This window comes from Monocercomonoides exilis (assembly GCF_001643675.1).
Source record: "Monocercomonoides exilis strain PA203 chromosome Unknown scaffold32-1190040, whole genome shotgun sequence".
Taxonomy (NCBI): domain Eukaryota; phylum Preaxostyla; order Oxymonadida; family Polymastigidae; genus Monocercomonoides; species Monocercomonoides exilis.
Window position 1 is genome coordinate 999,965 of NW_027150577.1, and position 16,957 is coordinate 1,016,921.

The 16,957-nt window shown below is 36.2% G+C and overlaps 4 protein-coding genes across 4 annotated transcripts; 1 reads left to right on the forward strand and 3 right to left on the reverse strand.

Moving 5' to 3' along the window:
• Positions 1 to 5,185: 5,185 nt before the first annotated feature.
• On the forward strand, positions 5,186 to 7,265 carry MONOS_12927 (uncharacterized protein). Its single transcript, XM_067865588.1, has 4 exons — positions 5,186 to 5,266; positions 5,350 to 5,446; positions 5,498 to 6,001; positions 6,092 to 7,265. The coding sequence occupies exons 2-4, from the start codon at positions 5,437 to 5,439 to the stop codon at positions 7,054 to 7,056; spliced, it is 1,479 nt and encodes a 492-aa protein (XP_067724753.1). The 5' UTR covers positions 5,186 to 5,266; positions 5,350 to 5,436; the 3' UTR covers positions 7,057 to 7,265.
• A 603-nt stretch (positions 7,266 to 7,868) lies between these two features.
• Positions 7,869 to 9,974, reverse strand: MONOS_12928 (putative Protein of unknown function (DUF812); the record flags this gene model as incomplete). Its single annotated transcript, XM_067865589.1, has 4 exons — positions 7,869 to 8,033; positions 8,284 to 8,460; positions 8,618 to 8,917; positions 9,048 to 9,974. The coding sequence occupies 4 exons, from the start codon at positions 9,972 to 9,974 to the stop codon at positions 7,869 to 7,871; spliced, it is 1,569 nt and encodes a 522-aa protein (XP_067724754.1).
• A 603-nt stretch (positions 9,975 to 10,577) lies between these two features.
• Positions 10,578 to 14,616, reverse strand: MONOS_12929p2 (putative Nup93/Nic96). The gene is made up of 6 exons (XM_067865591.1): positions 14,590 to 14,616; positions 14,343 to 14,523; positions 14,146 to 14,284; positions 13,842 to 14,086; positions 13,697 to 13,770; positions 10,578 to 13,553 (listed from the first exon to the last, which is right to left on the reverse strand). Exons 1-6 carry the CDS (start codon positions 14,604 to 14,606, stop codon positions 10,694 to 10,696), a joined length of 3,516 nt encoding a protein of 1,171 aa, XP_067724755.1. The 5' UTR covers positions 14,607 to 14,616; the 3' UTR covers positions 10,578 to 10,693.
• Positions 14,617 to 14,679: 63 nt separating this feature from the next.
• On the reverse strand, positions 14,680 to 16,942 carry MONOS_12929p1 (putative oligoendopeptidase F). The gene is made up of 4 exons (XM_067865590.1): positions 16,821 to 16,942; positions 15,273 to 16,741; positions 14,970 to 15,157; positions 14,680 to 14,907 (listed from the first exon to the last, which is right to left on the reverse strand). Exons 1-4 carry the CDS (start codon positions 16,898 to 16,900, stop codon positions 14,776 to 14,778), a joined length of 1,869 nt encoding a protein of 622 aa, XP_067724756.1. The 5' UTR covers positions 16,901 to 16,942; the 3' UTR covers positions 14,680 to 14,775.
• Positions 16,943 to 16,957: the final 15 nt, after the last annotated feature.

Consider the following 16,957-nt stretch of genomic DNA (forward strand, 5'->3'; position numbering starts at 1 on the left):
GTCACCTATTTTCCACTTCAATTGAAAAAAAAAAAAAAAAAAAAAAAAAAAAAAAAAAAAAAAAAAAAAAAAAAAAAAAAAACATATTTGCTGTTGATTTGAAAAATTTACTTATTTATTTTTTTGCAAAATTCAGTAAATATTTTTGGAATATATTAAAAAATATGAAATCAAAAATCCCATTTTTATATGATGAGGAATTAAAACTTGCTTTGAAAAAAATAACAAATGAGATATGAATGAATGAAAGATGATGGTGTGAGTGCAACCTTTTCATTGCTTCTTATTATTATTCTTTCATTTGGAATTGAAGAGCACAAGCATATTGTTATCCAATTTTTGAATGAAAACAACATAGCTTTCTAAACACAATTGCATTATCAATAATCAGATTTAGGGTATTTCGTAAAAATACACAGGTGTGCAAAGTGGTTAATTTTGAACATATGATGAGTGGATTTCTTTCTTCATTTTTTGTTTTTTGAAAAATTGTTTTCTTTGCTGAAGCATTGCAGTGAGGATGAACAGAAAGCAAAATTGAGGAGATGAATGGAGTTATGGAGAAGATGAGCTGCAAAGAAAACACATTTGTTATTTTGGAAGAACTGTTCGACAAAATAGATGGAATAAGTTAAAAAGAGAAATATTTTATCGAAAATACTCTGTTGCTGTCGAAGTACATTGGACATTCCAATGCGTTGAACTTTTCGTGATGATCAAATTTTCAGCGAACTTCTTTGGATGCAAGATTTGTGAAGATGATAATTGAAGAAGAAAAGAAAAGGAAGAAAAGAATGAAAAGTTTCTTGTTGATCTTTGAAAATGCAATATTTAAACCGGATTTACAACATCATCGAAATTTATTTCAATATGTGTGCCTTGTCTGCTGAAAGTTGCGTTGAAGAAAGAGGAAAGCGAAGAAGCCCAAAAAAAAGTGGAAATGGCGTTGCTTTCTTAAAGTAATATTGACTTATCATGGGAAAGGAATTGTTTTTGTAGCTTTATTTTCATCATCATTTTTTTAGAATTGTCAGAGAGTGACAAAAGAATTGTATTTGAATGAGATCAAAGAGATCATCCTATTTCATCAAGAGCACCACAATCTCACTCAGCTTGCCTATCAATCAGCTTGGCGGTTTTTGATGAACAGATTATAAAAAGGCAAATGTCTGGAAGAAGTCATCGAGAATGATCTGCATTTTGGGAAGGATGCAGCAAGAGAACTGGAAGATATTTCAAAATGTGAAGATTGGAAGAAAGAGATAGAAGAAAAGGTGAAAGAAAAGAAAGAAGAGTTTATAATGTTGAGATGGATTGCAACGCTAAACATTTAATTAGACAGGTATCGATTGAGGGATAAAGAATGTGCTGGGCTTTTAGCAGCATTGTTATGGCGTTTAGAGTAGCAAAGAATAATCACAGAGAAATTTGCAAGGGATGCAATAGTTCGCTTAATACTGCTGCAAAAAGAAACAGATCAAAAGTTAATAACTTATAGGAGAGTGGAGCTATTGATGTATTTTTGAAAGAGATTCACATGTCAACATTGAATGATCGAAAGTTTAAAAAATTCCAAGAAATTTTTGGTTATATTTTATATCGATTAAAAAAAGAGGATCATCCTTTTCTACCATTTCATCATCATGATGAAAAGGAAGGAAAGGAGTATTGCGAAATGGAAGAAGAGGAACGAAAAGCATTGAAAAAGAAAGTTTTTGAAAAGATAGAAGAAGAAGGATATGAAGATATCATCATTTGCTTTCAAGAAATGTTTGATTTACAAAACTGTAAATTATTTCCAAAAATATAAATTAATTTCTGATTATTTTATGGATGCTTTTGGAAATTCGAAGATTTTCATATTCAGATTTTTGCTTTCTCCTTTTACTTAATTTCACGAATTGAAAACAGATTGTTGTCAGAATAAATATTTAAACAGTATTAATTTTTCCATATCATTCCATCGGAATGTGTAACGAAAACAAAAACAAAAAATAAAAATAATAATTTTCTTCATTCTCTCAATTTCTTTTTTATTCTTTGAAAATCTTCCCCGAGTAGCTAATTTTCGAACGAATTTCATCAAAAATGGAAATTATCTTGTTCTCTCATATCACCGAGCTGTATCTCCTGCGCTTCTTTGTTGTTTTGTGGTTATCTGGGCTCTTTATAAACTTCTCTTTAGTCGATAAATTTGAATCAACTTCACAAGAGAGAAACAAACGCTGAGTGAACACTTATGATTAGGAAAAAAAGAAAACGAGAAGAATTTTTAAAAGCGTTCAAATTTTGAACGCTTGTATTATTCAAGTTGGATAATTTTCGTATATTTATGAAAATATGAAAGGTCATATGTTTAATAATACTAATTCCGCGCATTACAAGAACATGTGAAAAGAACGTAACATTTTCAATCATTTGATAACAAATCCCACTCGCTTTTTCGTGTTGTTAATGCTCCTCAAACTGAAGGGTATCCAAACATTTTTAATTTTTGCGCAAATTGATCCTGATTTTTATCAGGAAAAATAATTAGGCCATATATTGTAAATTGTCAAATGATATTTTCCATAATGATATGGAAATAAGAATTGGTTGCACAAATCCTTTTACAGAATCCATTTTCATTTATTAACAAGCAGGATATTCATAACGTTTATATTTTTCAACGAAAATCTTGAAAGACATTTGTTTTTCAAACAAGTTGACCAAAGCAATTCTCATAATGATCTATAAAAAAATAAGTAAATTAACTCTTGATAAAATAGTTTTAAATTCAGACCTTGTCAATATTTTGCATTTGAATGTTTGTGCAATTGAGAAAAACTTCATATGGTTTAATTATGTTGCTTTTTTTTTTTGTTTGAACTAGCTTCTTTTGTAAAATAGTTGCATATTCAGATAATAAAACAAAAATTTATGGATGCTTCCTTTAGAAATATAAAATCAAACCTTTTTTTTAGATATAACTTGTGTTATTCATTCTTCTGCAGATTTTTTTTATTTTAAAGTAAAACTGACTTGAAGTGGAGTCAGAAGTCACTGACGTCAGTGACGTGTCAAAATTCCGATATACGCTTTCACGTCAGTGAAAAATACATTATGGAAAAATTAATAAAGAAAGATTTATAAAATTTTTTTTGGTTTTTTTATAATAAAAAAAACTACATGATTTGGAAATACTTTTTTTTTTTATAAAAACTTAATTAATTCTTTGATTTTTTCTTATGACGTGGAAAAATATGACACGTCCGTCAAAAATCGAAAAGGTCACGTCAGAAGTCACCACGTCACCCAGGGCTAGATAAATATATATATATATATATATACAGATATCGCATAAAATACCGGACATCGCACAAAATACCGGACAAGATCAATTTCACAATAACCGCAAGAGGAATAATTCTGACTATTTTCCTCAAAACACACCTCATCAATACAAACTCAATTGATATACGAGACTTTAAAAATCGCCTCATTTGTGCTCAGAGAAATTTATTTTTTAAAATTTCGGAGAAACAGGATTTTGAGTTACTCCGAGATTTCGATATATATTTTTTCTGAGCTCAAGCGAAGCTTTCCTAAAAGTCTTGTATATCAATTGAGTTTGTATTGATGAGGTGTGTTTTGAGGAAAATAGTCAGAATTATTCCTCTTGCGGTTATTGTGAAATTGATCTTGTCCGGTATTTTGTGCGATGTCCGGTATTTTATGCGATATCTGTAACAACTTTTGAATAATTATCCTTCAGTTTTTAATTTATCCTTTCGTAAAATTCTTGTGAAACTTCATTTTTGATTTTTTAGGTTGTTTTTTTCGATATGGAAAAATTGCCAAGATGAGAATAATATCGTAAGCATAGTGAAAAAAATATCATTTTGTGCGCAGAATATAAAAATACATGAGTAAAAATTTTTTTGAAAAGTTCCTTTTGCTATAATATCTAATAAACCAAAATTTACATATTTCGATCAGATTTCTGTTTTCACTCACCAAATTTCTCTGTCATGAATATAAGATCTTGACAATGTAATTATTTCCATTTTTGTGAAGTTTCATGAGAGATAACAGAAAATTGATTGAACTATGAATTTTTTATTTTCTTTGAAAATTAAACAAAGGGAACTTTTCAAAAAAATTTTATTCAAGTGGTAGTATTGTCTGCCAAATAAATATTTATGAATGCTTATAAAAGACTTTCATTTGAAACTTCTGAAATTCAAAAATTTTGAAAAGGATTATTTTAAAGTTATTGACAGAAAAAAGTGATAAATACCACATCTCGAAAAAAATTATGATTTCAGAAATACTTGCCCGTATGATTTTTTATCTTGAATCATGTATAAGGAACAACGAAAATCGACATCGTAATAATAATTAATTATTGCGAATACTTTATTCTTTTTATTACAAAACCATAACTTTTATAACGTTATCATTTTTATCGTTAATTTCTGTATAATTGAAAAAAAAGGGTTTTAACTATCCATTCATTCAGAAAAATCAAAATTTCAAAAATAATCTCCAGTATATGGCTGATCCTTTTTAAAATCATACTTTCGTTCCAGTTTTGATCAAAATTTCTGTCTCAATGGGATTTTTATGAAAATGTTTATCTGATATAACAACATCATGAATAAGATGCATTTTCAGTTTAAGCTCAATTTTTCAAAATCCCATTGAGAAAAAAATTTTGATTAAAACTCGAACGAAAGTATGATTTCAAAAAGGATCAGCCATATCAGTTAATTTTTGATAAATTTGATATCACAATATACATGGTTGAACATAATCACATTACTAAAAAGTCAAATTCATACAAATAATTACATAAATAATTTTTTTTATATGGAGAAACTATAAAGCATTTTATCATGAATTTCAAAACAACAATCAATTATCTCATTACATCCATAATTGCTCAATTTCATTTTCATAATGACGTATTTTTCATCATTCATATTTTATCATTTTTTCATTTTTTTTCTGCAATATATTTTCTTTATTTTTCGAATAATATTTATTTTTTTTTATTATTATATTTTCTCATTTTTCATTTTTTCGCATTTTCAGTTTTCCTTTTCTTCTTCTTTTTCTTTCTAACTATCAAATTATTCAATTTCATCTCTATTCTTTGATTTTCTTTGCTTATTTTTTCGCATTAATTACCCAAAATTCGTTCCCATTTTTAATAATATTTCTTATTCAAGTTTTTAACGTTGAGAAATACATTTTCGTGAAAGCAATAAACAGTTCTTATAACGTGTGATTAAAATTCTTTTTATATAAGTTAGTTATATCATTTGTTTAATATTGAATATATTCGTTCATTGTTTTTTGTAACAGATTGGAAGTTACATTGTTGCAAAAATACATATTTAATCATACAAATAACTAAGGAATTTTGCAATTTTTTTCAAGGAAAAGGAGGCAATGTTTAGCAGTTTGCTATATATTTAATTTTATTTAATAATATCATCTTTTTTTAATGAAGGATCGTTATTATTGGTTGTTTCAAAAGATCACCCATCTATTAAAGACTATGATTCTCTTTCCTTTGATATTCAACATGCAGATATTGAGACCTTGATAACTGGCTTCACTTCAACAATAACTTCGCAAATTGAAAAAATATTGGAATCTGGAACAGCTGAAATAAGATCAAAATTTTATCCGTCACTTTTACAAATAATAGCGAAAATATCTAGATCTCTTAAAGAAGGAGAAACACACCCTCTTTATTCGAGATTTTCAAGAGGTAATTTGTTGAATATGATGATATCGTCAATTGTTGGAACACGTCAAGATATTATACCAACAGCAGAAATTGTATGCTCGACAGCTCATCTTCTTAAAGCACAAACAACAACAGAGACCGTTATATTAAAACTTACAGCACATCTTCGAAGCATCATTGAAGAACATATTGAAGAAAAAGAGATAACAGAAAAAGTAATAGAAGCTGTGCATGGAATTGGTTATTTGGGAGAAGTTTCAAGTATGACAAGTCCCTGTTGATAACTTCAAACTTGATTTTTTTTTTATTTTCAAACAATAATGTACTATTTTGAAAATGTTTAACTCACAGCTTCAAGAAGCATTATTATTCATGTGGGAATTCATTCGATTTTATATCCGTTGATTGTTCACCCTTCACTATCTGTTACAAATGCTGCTTATTATTCACTTTACTTACTTTCAAACGGTAATAACTCCATTGGATATGACCTTGTTCAACAAGGAATAACAACAAAATTGTGTCAACTGTTCCGACAGACGTTATCCGATACTTTTAAGCTGAGAGACAAGAAAACGGAGAATCTTGACAAAATTTCGACAGAAGAAAAAACAGTCAATTTGAATGACGAGGTCGATGGGTTCTCCCATCTGAAGAGAATGCAATGCTTAACAAGCGCAGCTCTTAGCCTTCTCCGAAGGATGTTGAAAGAATACCATCACATGCGCGAAAGTTTTGCAAATTCTTCAGATTTGCTGGAACAAATGGTTAATTTGACTTCGTATTCATCGCTTACTTTGCTGTCTCCGCACTGCCCAGATGCTCATCAGAGGCACGCTGCATTCTTTCCTTCGAAATGGGACAGATGGATGATTCTGTCAATCAACTTCTTTGCAACAGAAGCCTCATCAGAGATGATATTGAAAACAACAGAAAGAGAGGTATTTAACGTTTTGAGTGTTGACTTGAGCCAAATTTCACCTGACTTTTCGAACCATATCCCGATTACTGTTGATCCAATGAAAATTCTTGCTCGCTCTGGAATTTGCTCGTTGGCAATGAGTTTATTTGAACAGCTGGCTGAAGAGAATTATGTTCGTCTTTGTGCATTCGAAACAGTGAGAAGTCTTCTTATGTCATTAGACAAAGAAAAGACGTTCATAGAAAAAGGATTATCCAACTACTTGTGGACGCTGTCTGAAGAAACAGGAGCAGAAGACTTGCTTTTGATGGATTTTGTGAAAGTTAAAAAGGGAGAATTTCGAAGTGCTTATGTTATCCTTCAGAAAGGGAAAAAAGATGGAATTTTTATTTGAATGATATTTATGAAATGAGTGATGAGAAAAAATTATGTTATTATTGTTTATTGATTTTTACTATCAAAATATGCTCATTTTTATTGTTATAAATTATAAATGAATGCTATTCTACAATTAGTAGAATTTTTTATTGAAGATTTCATTTCAAAATTCGGAGTTAAGTTTGTCTGAAACAATAAAAAAATATGTATTTGTAACATCAGAAATACTTCTGCAAAGTTATGTTATTAATTGTTTTGTATGTTTGACTCAAATTTATGTTCAACTATCTGTCAGAACGAATATCCCATTCAAAACACAGGATTAAAATATGTTAAACAATAGCAATAATTAGGAAAAATGAACATTCCACATTTCGTATCAACGCACAATTTCACTTCTCTGTTAGCAAAAATGAAATGAAAGAAGTTTTTAAATTTCAGTTAAGTGAGATGATATAGAAAATACGTTGGAGTGAAATTTGTAAACATAAACATTTTAAATGCATATCGGAAAACATTCAAAAAAAGATAAAACTTAAACGAAAAGCGAAAAATCATAAAACATTAGAGAGAACTACAACATTTCAATAACAAACATAATCAACTCATAATTCTCGACTAAGAGATGAATTTACCAAAACAATAGACATTATGTCCCTATTTGACGAATAAGTGAGGAATGAATTCAAGAATGAATGACAGAATAACAAGTCATATGCAATCAAGTGATTTTTGATATAAGTTGCGAAGTGAAACATTGATTCCATCAAATATAAATTTTTTTGTTAATCAAAACAAAAATATAAAAATAAAAAGAAGAATATTTTGTTATATGAAGAGTCGATATAAAAGATAAACAGCAAACTGATCAATCATCTTGCACTTGCTTGCAATGTCGAACTTTCGAGACTCCTCAACACTTTTCTCGCTGTTGAGAATGTCATTCATCATTCGGCAGATTGCTGCATACAAATTGGATATTTTTGTGTAATTCTGTACAAAGAAAAAGAGAATAAAAAGATAGAGGAAAAAAATGTGAAAAATTTGAGTAAAAAATTATATAACAAAATGAATTTCAACAAAATGCTCCTCATCAGACAAAAATTGTTCATAAATTGTTTCTTTTAAAAAAGATCGTCCTTTCAATACAACACAACACGCAAGTATTTGATTAACATCAGATGTTTTTCTTTTTCATAGCCACTGTTTTTTTGTGTGTTCATCCTCTCATTCAGAAACACACCCTGTGTATAATTTTCAGCCCAGCTTGCACAGCCAGCTCTGGTGATTCAGAATCGACAGGCGCTTCTGACTCACGCTGTGCAACAGCTGTCATGTGAATAGCATCTTTGTATATTCTACCCAGCCTCTCTTCAGCTTGGATGCATTCACCAAGAAGATGCTTGATATCGCTGATTGTCTGAGAAAGAACATAAAATTCATGCAAAAATACAATTTTTGAAAGCACAATGTGAATATGTTGCAATTGAAATTATTTTAACAACCATTTTGAAATTTTGAAATAACAACTCTTTATCTTTTATTTCCATGTTCAATTTTTTCATCCAGCATCATACCTTCTCCATATCTGCCCTCTGGTTCGATATGTTGCTGTGCATCTCGCATATCTTCTTCACATAATCTGTACGTGAGTTCTGCTTGTTGATGCTGTCGTACTCTGACTGAGCCTGCTGATACAGCAGCTGCTTCGTCTTCAGCTCCTCTGAAACAGCAGCCAGCCCCTTCCGCACCTCTGCCAGCTGCGTCTTCGCCTGGTGGTGCAGACTCCGCTCGCCTCGACTGGAAATGAGCGCTTGTTGATACTGCTGCACCCACCCACTCCTCACGCTGTCCCATTCGCTTGCAGAGTTGCGAATCTGAATGGGGATTGAAACAACAGCAGAACAAAAAGATATTTGATTATTAAAACAAATGATATGAATAAAAAAAGAAGGCATTAAAAATAGAATATCCATTATTCGCATATATAGATAAAGCAAGACATACATTTTCCATCAAGTAAGTGTTCATCTTCTGCAGATCTTCAACAGATCGCTCTGGATCGTCCATGAAGCCAGTCAGCAGCGTTGCAAAGTCCAAGCTCTGTGACAGCTCGTCGTGCTGCTGCTTTTTGACCTCTTTCTTCAGATGCAGCCGATCGCGCCGCCGCAGCTGAATGTCCGTCTGCCTGATGACATCAGCTGCTTCGCTGCCCAGTTTCACCAGCTCTGCCTGCAAGTCATCAATCATCTTCTGCATCTCCGCTGGCGACTTTCTTGGCTTCCCGTCTTTGTCGACTCCTTCCATCTCGATGTCGAATGCCTCGTCGTCCTCACTCTCCTCCTCGCTCTCCTCTTCTTCCTCAATCGCCTCCAGCTCCGATTCCACCTCTGACCGCGTGAAGACACAGCGTCCAGACGCGTCCTCTGACATCCCGTCCTGCAGAATATCATTCTCGGTCAGCCCAAGCATCGCCAGCCGCCGGGCACGCTGGATCCGCTTCAGGGCCTCCCTCCGCTCCTGCTTCACACGTGCCATCGTCCGCGTCCGCCACTCCTCCAGCTCCTCAAACGTCATCGCAACTGGCGCCTCCTCTTCTGGCTGGAACATCACAGACCGCTGGAAACGAGTCAGGCGTATTCGACTTCGCTTTTTCGGCTTTTCGAGTTTCAGAAGTTCATCGTCTTCTGACAAGCTCTTTTTCTTACTCAGGTCAGTGTCGCCAATTGTGAAATGTTTAAGTCCTTTAACGACACACCGAAGTGCATTGGGAACAAGATCAGGTAAAGCATGAGGATGATATTTTCCTAGATCTGCCCAATAATCTCGCAAAGATAGATTTGTTTTAATCATGTGAGGGTGAGTGAAGTGTCTATTAAATTGAGGACGAATTTGACTTTGCTGAATCGCTGGTACTACCCAAGGAATTGTCATTGTACTTTTCAATGCATCTTTCACCTCGTCCAATATGCTTAAATCTGAAACAAACAACATAAAACAAGTTAGTAAACAATATCTCAACAATGAATGAAAAAAATTAACCCGAATCAGAAAAATCTCGCTCGGATTGATCAGTCGAAGGTAATCTTTCAAGAAGAAATGATAAATATTCACGAATTTCCGAAGCATTTGGATAAAGAAAATGATGAAATTCACATTCATTGTAATACCCCGCTTTCTAAAATGATATAAAGTTTTTGGATTGAAAAATACTCAAAAAGTTAAAAATTGAAAAAATACCTTCATTTGATTGGATATTATCGAACTATGCTCCACTCTTCTAATAGCATCTGCAGGCACTAAAACTGGAAGCTCTATGGATTTGTCAATAATGTTAAGAACTACCGCACAGCAATGCATCAATAGCTCAGGGGTAAAATCCGTGCAAGATTTGATTTTTTCATCTATTGCACAACCAACCTGACGCAACGTCATTATAGTAATTGCGTCCGCTTCCTCCATGATATATTACACTCTCAATCCTTTGAGAAAGCGATTGATTTCAATAAAACAATGAATCATGGGTTTTGGATCAGCTTTTCTTTCAAACAAAAAATGTATTCTATCTTTTAGAGTCTGAATTGTGAAGTGAAATTTTTAGACAAAAATTTTTTTTATTTAATAAAAAATATATTTATCAAAATGTTTTGTAATCAATGCATCATTGATACAGTTTTAATGATTTCCATGTGAACTCTTGCCACGCTTTCAGAAGGTATCTGCCCAACAAACGAAACCAAAGTGTCTGCCCGTTCTTTGAGATTAGCAAGATGCTGTTGAGCATTCAAGCTGCTGCTCTTTAGTGAAGAAACTTTCTGTTCAGTGAGAATAGAATTGTATCTGGAAGATATTGTGTTCACCGCCAATGAAAGGATGCCTGATATATTGCGGGAGAGGCAAGGGAGCAGGTAATTCGACAAAAGTTCTGTTTTCGCAGCGATTTCAGCAGAACTCCGGGGCAAAATGCCTGAGTCATCCAGACACTGCAGGGCAAGCGCATAGTTCTGCTTCTTCGCCTCGTCAGACGCCTGTGCGATTTTGACAGCTGAAATGATAGAAGCACGCAGAAGAGCCACACGAGGAGAAGAAGAAGAGGAAGAAGAGGAAGAATTAGAAGAAGGAGGCTGAGTGAGGTAAGTCCTCAATATTCTGAGGATGTTTTCTCTGTGTGGGTGAGTACCCGGAGGGGAGAGGAGGCAGGGGGTGAGACATTCAGAAGCCAAAGAGTATGCTCTTTCTTCTTCGCCCTGTGAGTAGAAGAGAAGAAGACGCAGTGCCAGTGCAGGGCGCCCTTCGTCTGCACAGCGCTCGGCAGAGAGGGAGGAGAGGAGGCTGCAGACAGAAGAAGGGAAGAGGGAGAAGAGGATGCCACGGGGTTGGGAAGGGTGAATTGTCAAAGAAGAAGAGGAAGAAGATGTTGTTGAATCTAAATCAGAAAGAGAAGAAGAAGAAGAAGAAGAAGAAGAATTAGAGATAAATGAACCAAAGAGAGCGTCATATTCATTGGAGGATGTCACAATCTCCAGTGCGAAGAGGACGGAAGGGTCGCGTCGGGTGAGGAACGGCTGGGGATGGGCAGAGGCAGCATAGGCAAGGGCATACTGTGGATGGGAACTGAGCAAGCGCTGGCAGTATGCCCTGCTCAATGCAGCTGGCTTCACAAACAGAAGAGAAGATTCAGCAGATGCTGTTGAAGTGGTAGAGGAGGAAGAAGAGGAAGAGGAAGGAGAAGAAGAGGAGGAGGAAGAAAGGGCAGATCGGCCAAATGCTGAGGAAGCATTCAAAGATGGTTGAACAAGCGATGAAGACAAGTTCTGCTTAGAGACGAGCAGTGATTGTGCAGCGATGTCAGCCACAGAGCGAGCAGTTGTGTACATCGATGAAGCATTCACCCCTCCTTGTTCTCCTCTTTCGATGCAGCCACTCTGAGGCAATCCACCCAGCATCACATCTTCTGCCTCGTAGTCTTCGTTCAGAAGGCCGTAGAAGCTGAGACACCGCTGCAGATGCACAGCCCCACAGAGCAGCTCAGCCGAGCGTGAATTCACCAGAACAGACGCAGCGTCGCTGGTTGTGCTCACATCACCAAATGAAGATGACTCAAAAGATGAAGAAGAAGAAGAAGAAGAAGAGGCAAGCGACTGAAGAAGTGGGTCTATCTCAGAAAGAGCAGAGACAGCCAGCTCGAACTGCTGGGTGGCTATCAATGACTGCACAAAGGGCCATTTATTTGTGCCACTCAGATCATACTGCGATCTGCTTGAGACATTCACCATCTGTGCGAGTGAGGAGAGAGTGTTGATGGGAGAAGAAGAAGTAGACGGCGTCGTTAATGAGGATGAGGATGAGGTCATTGCAGAAGCAGAGGCAGAGGCAGAAGCAGAAGAAGAAACAGGCTGAGCCATTGAGCCAGTCAGGAAGGCTGTTGTTAGATCTTCTTCTCTGCTGACCATCAGCAGCCTTGACCAGAGGAAGTCCTGCCGAGTGGCAAAGGGAAATGGGGTTGTTCTGGTTGACTCTTTCCTTCCAATCACTTGGAACACAGCCACTTTGTACAGATCCTTCTCATCAGCTATGGCTCTCCCGCTGTTCGAAGAAGAAGAAGAAGATGATGATGAAGAGCCCCATGCAGCATCCAGCTTGTGCTGAGCAGACAAAGAGAGCGAGTTGTTGTTGTGGAGGTAGTCGACGAGCAGTTGCAGGCACAGCGAGGCGTCCGGGTCTGTGTGTGGAGAGAGTGTGCTGATTGCCTCCAGCGACGACGGCAGCTCAAAGGCAGGAGAAGACACAGCAGAGACAGTCGGCTCGCTCAGCAGGGCAACAGCATCTAGCAGACGCCCACTCCGCAGGCAGAAATAGACCAATGGCCAAAGGGGCAGCCCGTCTGCTGTGAAGCATTGCAGCGCCAGCGGCCACTCGGCTTCTCTGTGTGCCCCCACTTGCGTCATCGTGAGCATTGCTCCTCCTTCTGGGCTGATAGCCTTGTCGAGGGGAGTCAGTGCCAGCGGGGCGAAGGAGACAGACGAGGGCTGCTGGATGAGTGTGGAGCATCCTCTGTGCTTGATGCTGCAGAAGGCAGAGGCGCAGCTGATGAACGTCTGCTGGTCGCCTCTCCGTGGGCTGTGTGTGCTTGGCGGGTGTGCCACGACTGCTGCCATCATCGCAGAGAACTGCTCTTCAAAGAACTCAGCGGCACCCAGAATGAGCCCTCTCTGCAGTCTGAAGGCATCACTCACGAGAGAGGCATGGGCTGTGGCAGAAGAAGAAGAAGAAGAGGAAGAAAGAGAAGAAGAAGCTTCTCCACAGACAACTGGAAGAGACAGAGGCGACAAAGAGAAAGGAAGCAGTGTGCGGTCAGAATAGTCGCCAGTCAGCTTCGCAGAGGAAGAGCGCAGAAGATGAGGAAAATTCGACTCTATTCCGAAAAGAGGAGAGCTGCTTGAGACTTCATTTGGAGCAGCAAAGGCGCGGTTGAAGTAGCGATATGGAACAGCATCGAGAGAGACAGGAGTGCTGAAGGAAAAAAAGAAATAATAATAATAATAATAACATCACGAATATAAAAGGAATGAATTTTAAAGGTTTAAAATAATAGGATTATATTCCAGGATGAAAAAAACAAAATGAGAACAATTAAAAAATAAACAGTTTTATACCCTCCCATATAGCTGGCTGCCCTTTTTATCATTGATGCCAGCAAATTAAATGTATCAGTCATATCAACTCTCATCTACAAAAAAAAAGTTCATCAAAAATTCACAAAGAATAATTAATTTTAATAATTAAGAGGAAATATCAAACTCTTTCTGTCTCGTTCATTTCATTTGTTGAAGATAAAATTCGAATTGTTTCAGGAAGAATAGGAAATAAAAAAGGTTCTATAGAAGCTGCATTAGCTTGCCCATTCATTGCTTTTTCAAGAAACGGAAGACGACGTTCGCAATAACGAGTTATTAAATTAGCGAAGCCCATCACGCGAGGCGTCAACTCCTTTCCCCTTTTCAGGAAATCTGAACCACTATCAGATTCAAGATCGGCTTCATATCCTACTCAAAACAAAAGGAGGAAGTAAAACAATTTAATAAAATCTTATAAAATTTTATACCTCCAAAAAAGCCATTTGAAAATGATGAACCTCCAGTTGTTCCAGAATGAATTCCCAATTGGCGTAATATTTCTGCCTTTGAATTGTTCCATTCAGTTGCCATGGTCATATTTGAAAAGTCAAGATAAGATTGTATAGACTATTTAAGTCAAAAAATTGAAAAATATTTATCTTTATAAAAAAATTCAAATAAAAACCATTTGATTGGCTTCTTCAACTGCTGATAAAACAATCATATCATGAGCGTATTGCAATGATTCTTCCAGTCCAACCGATTGGAATTCTTCTTGTGGAGTGACATGAGAAAATACTTCAATATCCCCAAGGTTGCGAGCAGCCTTGATAGGATCGACGCCTTTTGAAGCAAAGAATCGTTGACTAATTTAATAAAACAATTGCAGAATTAATTTAATATGTTATTAATAAATATAAAATGAGATATACGCTTTATGAACACTCATGAATTGATCTACTGATCAAAGAAATCTTTATTATGCTACAAGTTTTTTTTTTTAGAAAAAATCATAATTCAACTCAAACACTTTATGAAGTTGTTGTTATTTTATTTCAAATAAGGAAAGATTTAATATTGTAATTAAAATGCAATCGAGTTCAACAAAAATTTTATTTTTAATTCAACAATTTATCAAGTTCATTTACAAGATTGTCGAAGTCCTTAAGACCATCAATAAATGGCTGAGGGGTGGTGAGGTCAACTCCAGCATCTTTAATGATGTCTATGGGATCTTTTGATCTTCCAGCCTTTGAAAGGTTGATGAAATAGTTTTTGATTTAAAATAAAAAACAATGAAAATGTTTCAAACCTTCAGAAGTCCGAAGTATTTTTCAGTTGCTTCTGCATCGCCAGCCAATATTTTTTTAGCGATTAATTCGGAAACGCACATCGAAGTTGCGTATTTGTATACATAGAAATTGAGGAAAAAGTGGGGCACTCTCATAAACTCATATGCAATTCGTGGATCTGCCTTCAATACATGAGGGAATTCAGGTTCTTTGAGCAAAAACAAAAAAGAAAAATAAAAAAATTTGAAAGAAAAAGAAAGAAAGAAAGAAAGAAAGAAAGAAATTCATTAAGAAAACAAAACACTTTATGATAATTTCCAAACTTCCATCTTTGACTAGGCACTGGTCTCCATAGTACACATCATTGATGTCCTTGTACAGTTTGGTTAGTGAGTCTGGCGTGAGTGGCTCGCCTTTCTCAGCCATTCTGTGCACGGCCAGATCAAACTCTGCGAACTGTATTTGTCGGATGACTGTTCCTTTGTAGTTGTCGCACTTGTTGTAGACGAGGCTGATCTCCATCTCTTTGTTCCCCTCTTTCCTCGCTTTGTCCAGCAGATACTGGTTGAGCAGCGCCTCGTTCAGCGTCGACGCTATCTCAGCCACCGCCAGCGAGTAGTGCGCCGTGTGGTAGGGCTGTGCCATGGACGAGTAGTATCCGTGCATCGAATGGCCCAGCTCATGCATCATCGTAAAGGCAGCATCGAGCGTGTCGTTGTAGTTCAGGCACATGTAGTGTTTCTTCCGATAGTTGAATATCGAGCACGCATTCGACCTCTTCCCTTTCGTCTCATACACATCTGCCCACCGCTCTCCTCCCACCAGCGCCTTCCGCGCCACCTCACAATACTCTTCGCCCAGCGGCTTCAGCGCCTCCAGCGACCACTCCACAGCCTGCTCGTAGGGCACCTTGAGCTCGTAGTCCTTCACCAGCGGCACATACAAGTCGTACATGTCGAGCGAGGGAAGCTTCATGACACGCTGCCGCACAGCCAGATAGCGGTGGAAGGAGGGAAGCGATTGGTGCATTGCTTCAATAAGCGACGTGTACACAGACAACGGGATGTTATCTTTAAACAAAGAACGCTCAACACAGCTCGGATACTTGTAAGCCTTTGCATAGAACACTTCACTTTTTATCTGGCCATCAAGCATGCAACATATTGTATTCTTGTTGGATACTAGTGAGTCATGCATACAACCCCATGCCTTTTTTCTAGTCTCTCGATCAAATGACTCTAAAAACCTGCGATAATTGCCGCGAGTCAATTGCTCAGATTCTCCTTTTTCATTTGTAATCACTGAAAATGTAATATCAGCATCCATTAACATGGTATAAGATTTTTTGCTTGCTGATAGTGCAGGATCTGCACTCGAAATCAACTTTTCCTCAAGAGCAGATAATGTGTGAGGCTTAAATCGAACAATTGTATCAAATTTTCGGAGCCATTTTTGCATTCCTTCGAATTCTCTATATTCCTTTAGTTTTTCGTCTGGAAGACTGAGTAATTCTGGTTCTATCCAAGACTCCTTTGAATCTATTTCAGCAGATTTTACAGTAAGGGAAGAATCCATTCCTTGAGCTTCGCTGTCTCCATTATCTTCGAACAAACGTATCGATGAATAAACATCTAGATAATGTAGTTTCAGAGAAACTTCATCGCAAATTCGAAATACTTCAATAACCTTTTCCGGTCCTTCGTGAAGGTGGCCTTCAAACGATTCAAGTGGCTTTACCATGTCATCCAATTTGTTTACGTCTTCTTTCCATTCTTCCAATGAAGAATAATTGCTTTAAGCAAAAATTGTGTTATCATATCAAAAGAAATTTAACATGAAAAATAGATAAAATATCTTTCATTCTAACATACCATTTGTCATCCCATTTATATTTTTCATCTATTTCAGAACGAAGAGGAAGCGTTTTCACAGCCGATGAAGATTTCGACATTCTGTTGTAAAACTAACAATAATTTTTTGATCGTTGACCCATTGTCTTGTGCATCAA

Coding starts and splice junctions, on each gene's coding strand:
- MONOS_12929p2 (XM_067865591.1), bottom strand. Junction 14,087..14,145: donor TTCAAATGGCTTTTTTGGAG/GTATAAAATTTT, acceptor TGTTTTGAGTAG/GATATGAAGCCGATCTTGAA. Junction 13,771..13,841: donor AAATGAACGAGACAGAAAGA/GTTTGATATTTC, acceptor TTTTTTTTGTAG/ATGAGAGTTGATATGACTGA.
- MONOS_12927 (XM_067865588.1), top strand. Junction 6,002..6,091: donor TTATTTGGGAGAAGTTTCAA/GTATGACAAGTC, acceptor TTTAACTCACAG/CTTCAAGAAGCATTATTATT.
- MONOS_12929p1 (XM_067865590.1), bottom strand. CDS start 16,900: ATGTCGAAATCTTCATCGGCTGTGAAAACGCTTCCTCTTCGTTCTGAA. Junction 16,742..16,820: donor TATAAATGGGATGACAAATG/GTATGTTAGAAT, acceptor TTTTGCTTAAAG/CAATTATTCTTCATTGGAAG. Junction 14,908..14,969: donor AATACTTCGGACTTCTGAAG/GTTTGAAACATT, acceptor AACCTTTCAAAG/GCTGGAAGATCAAAAGATCC.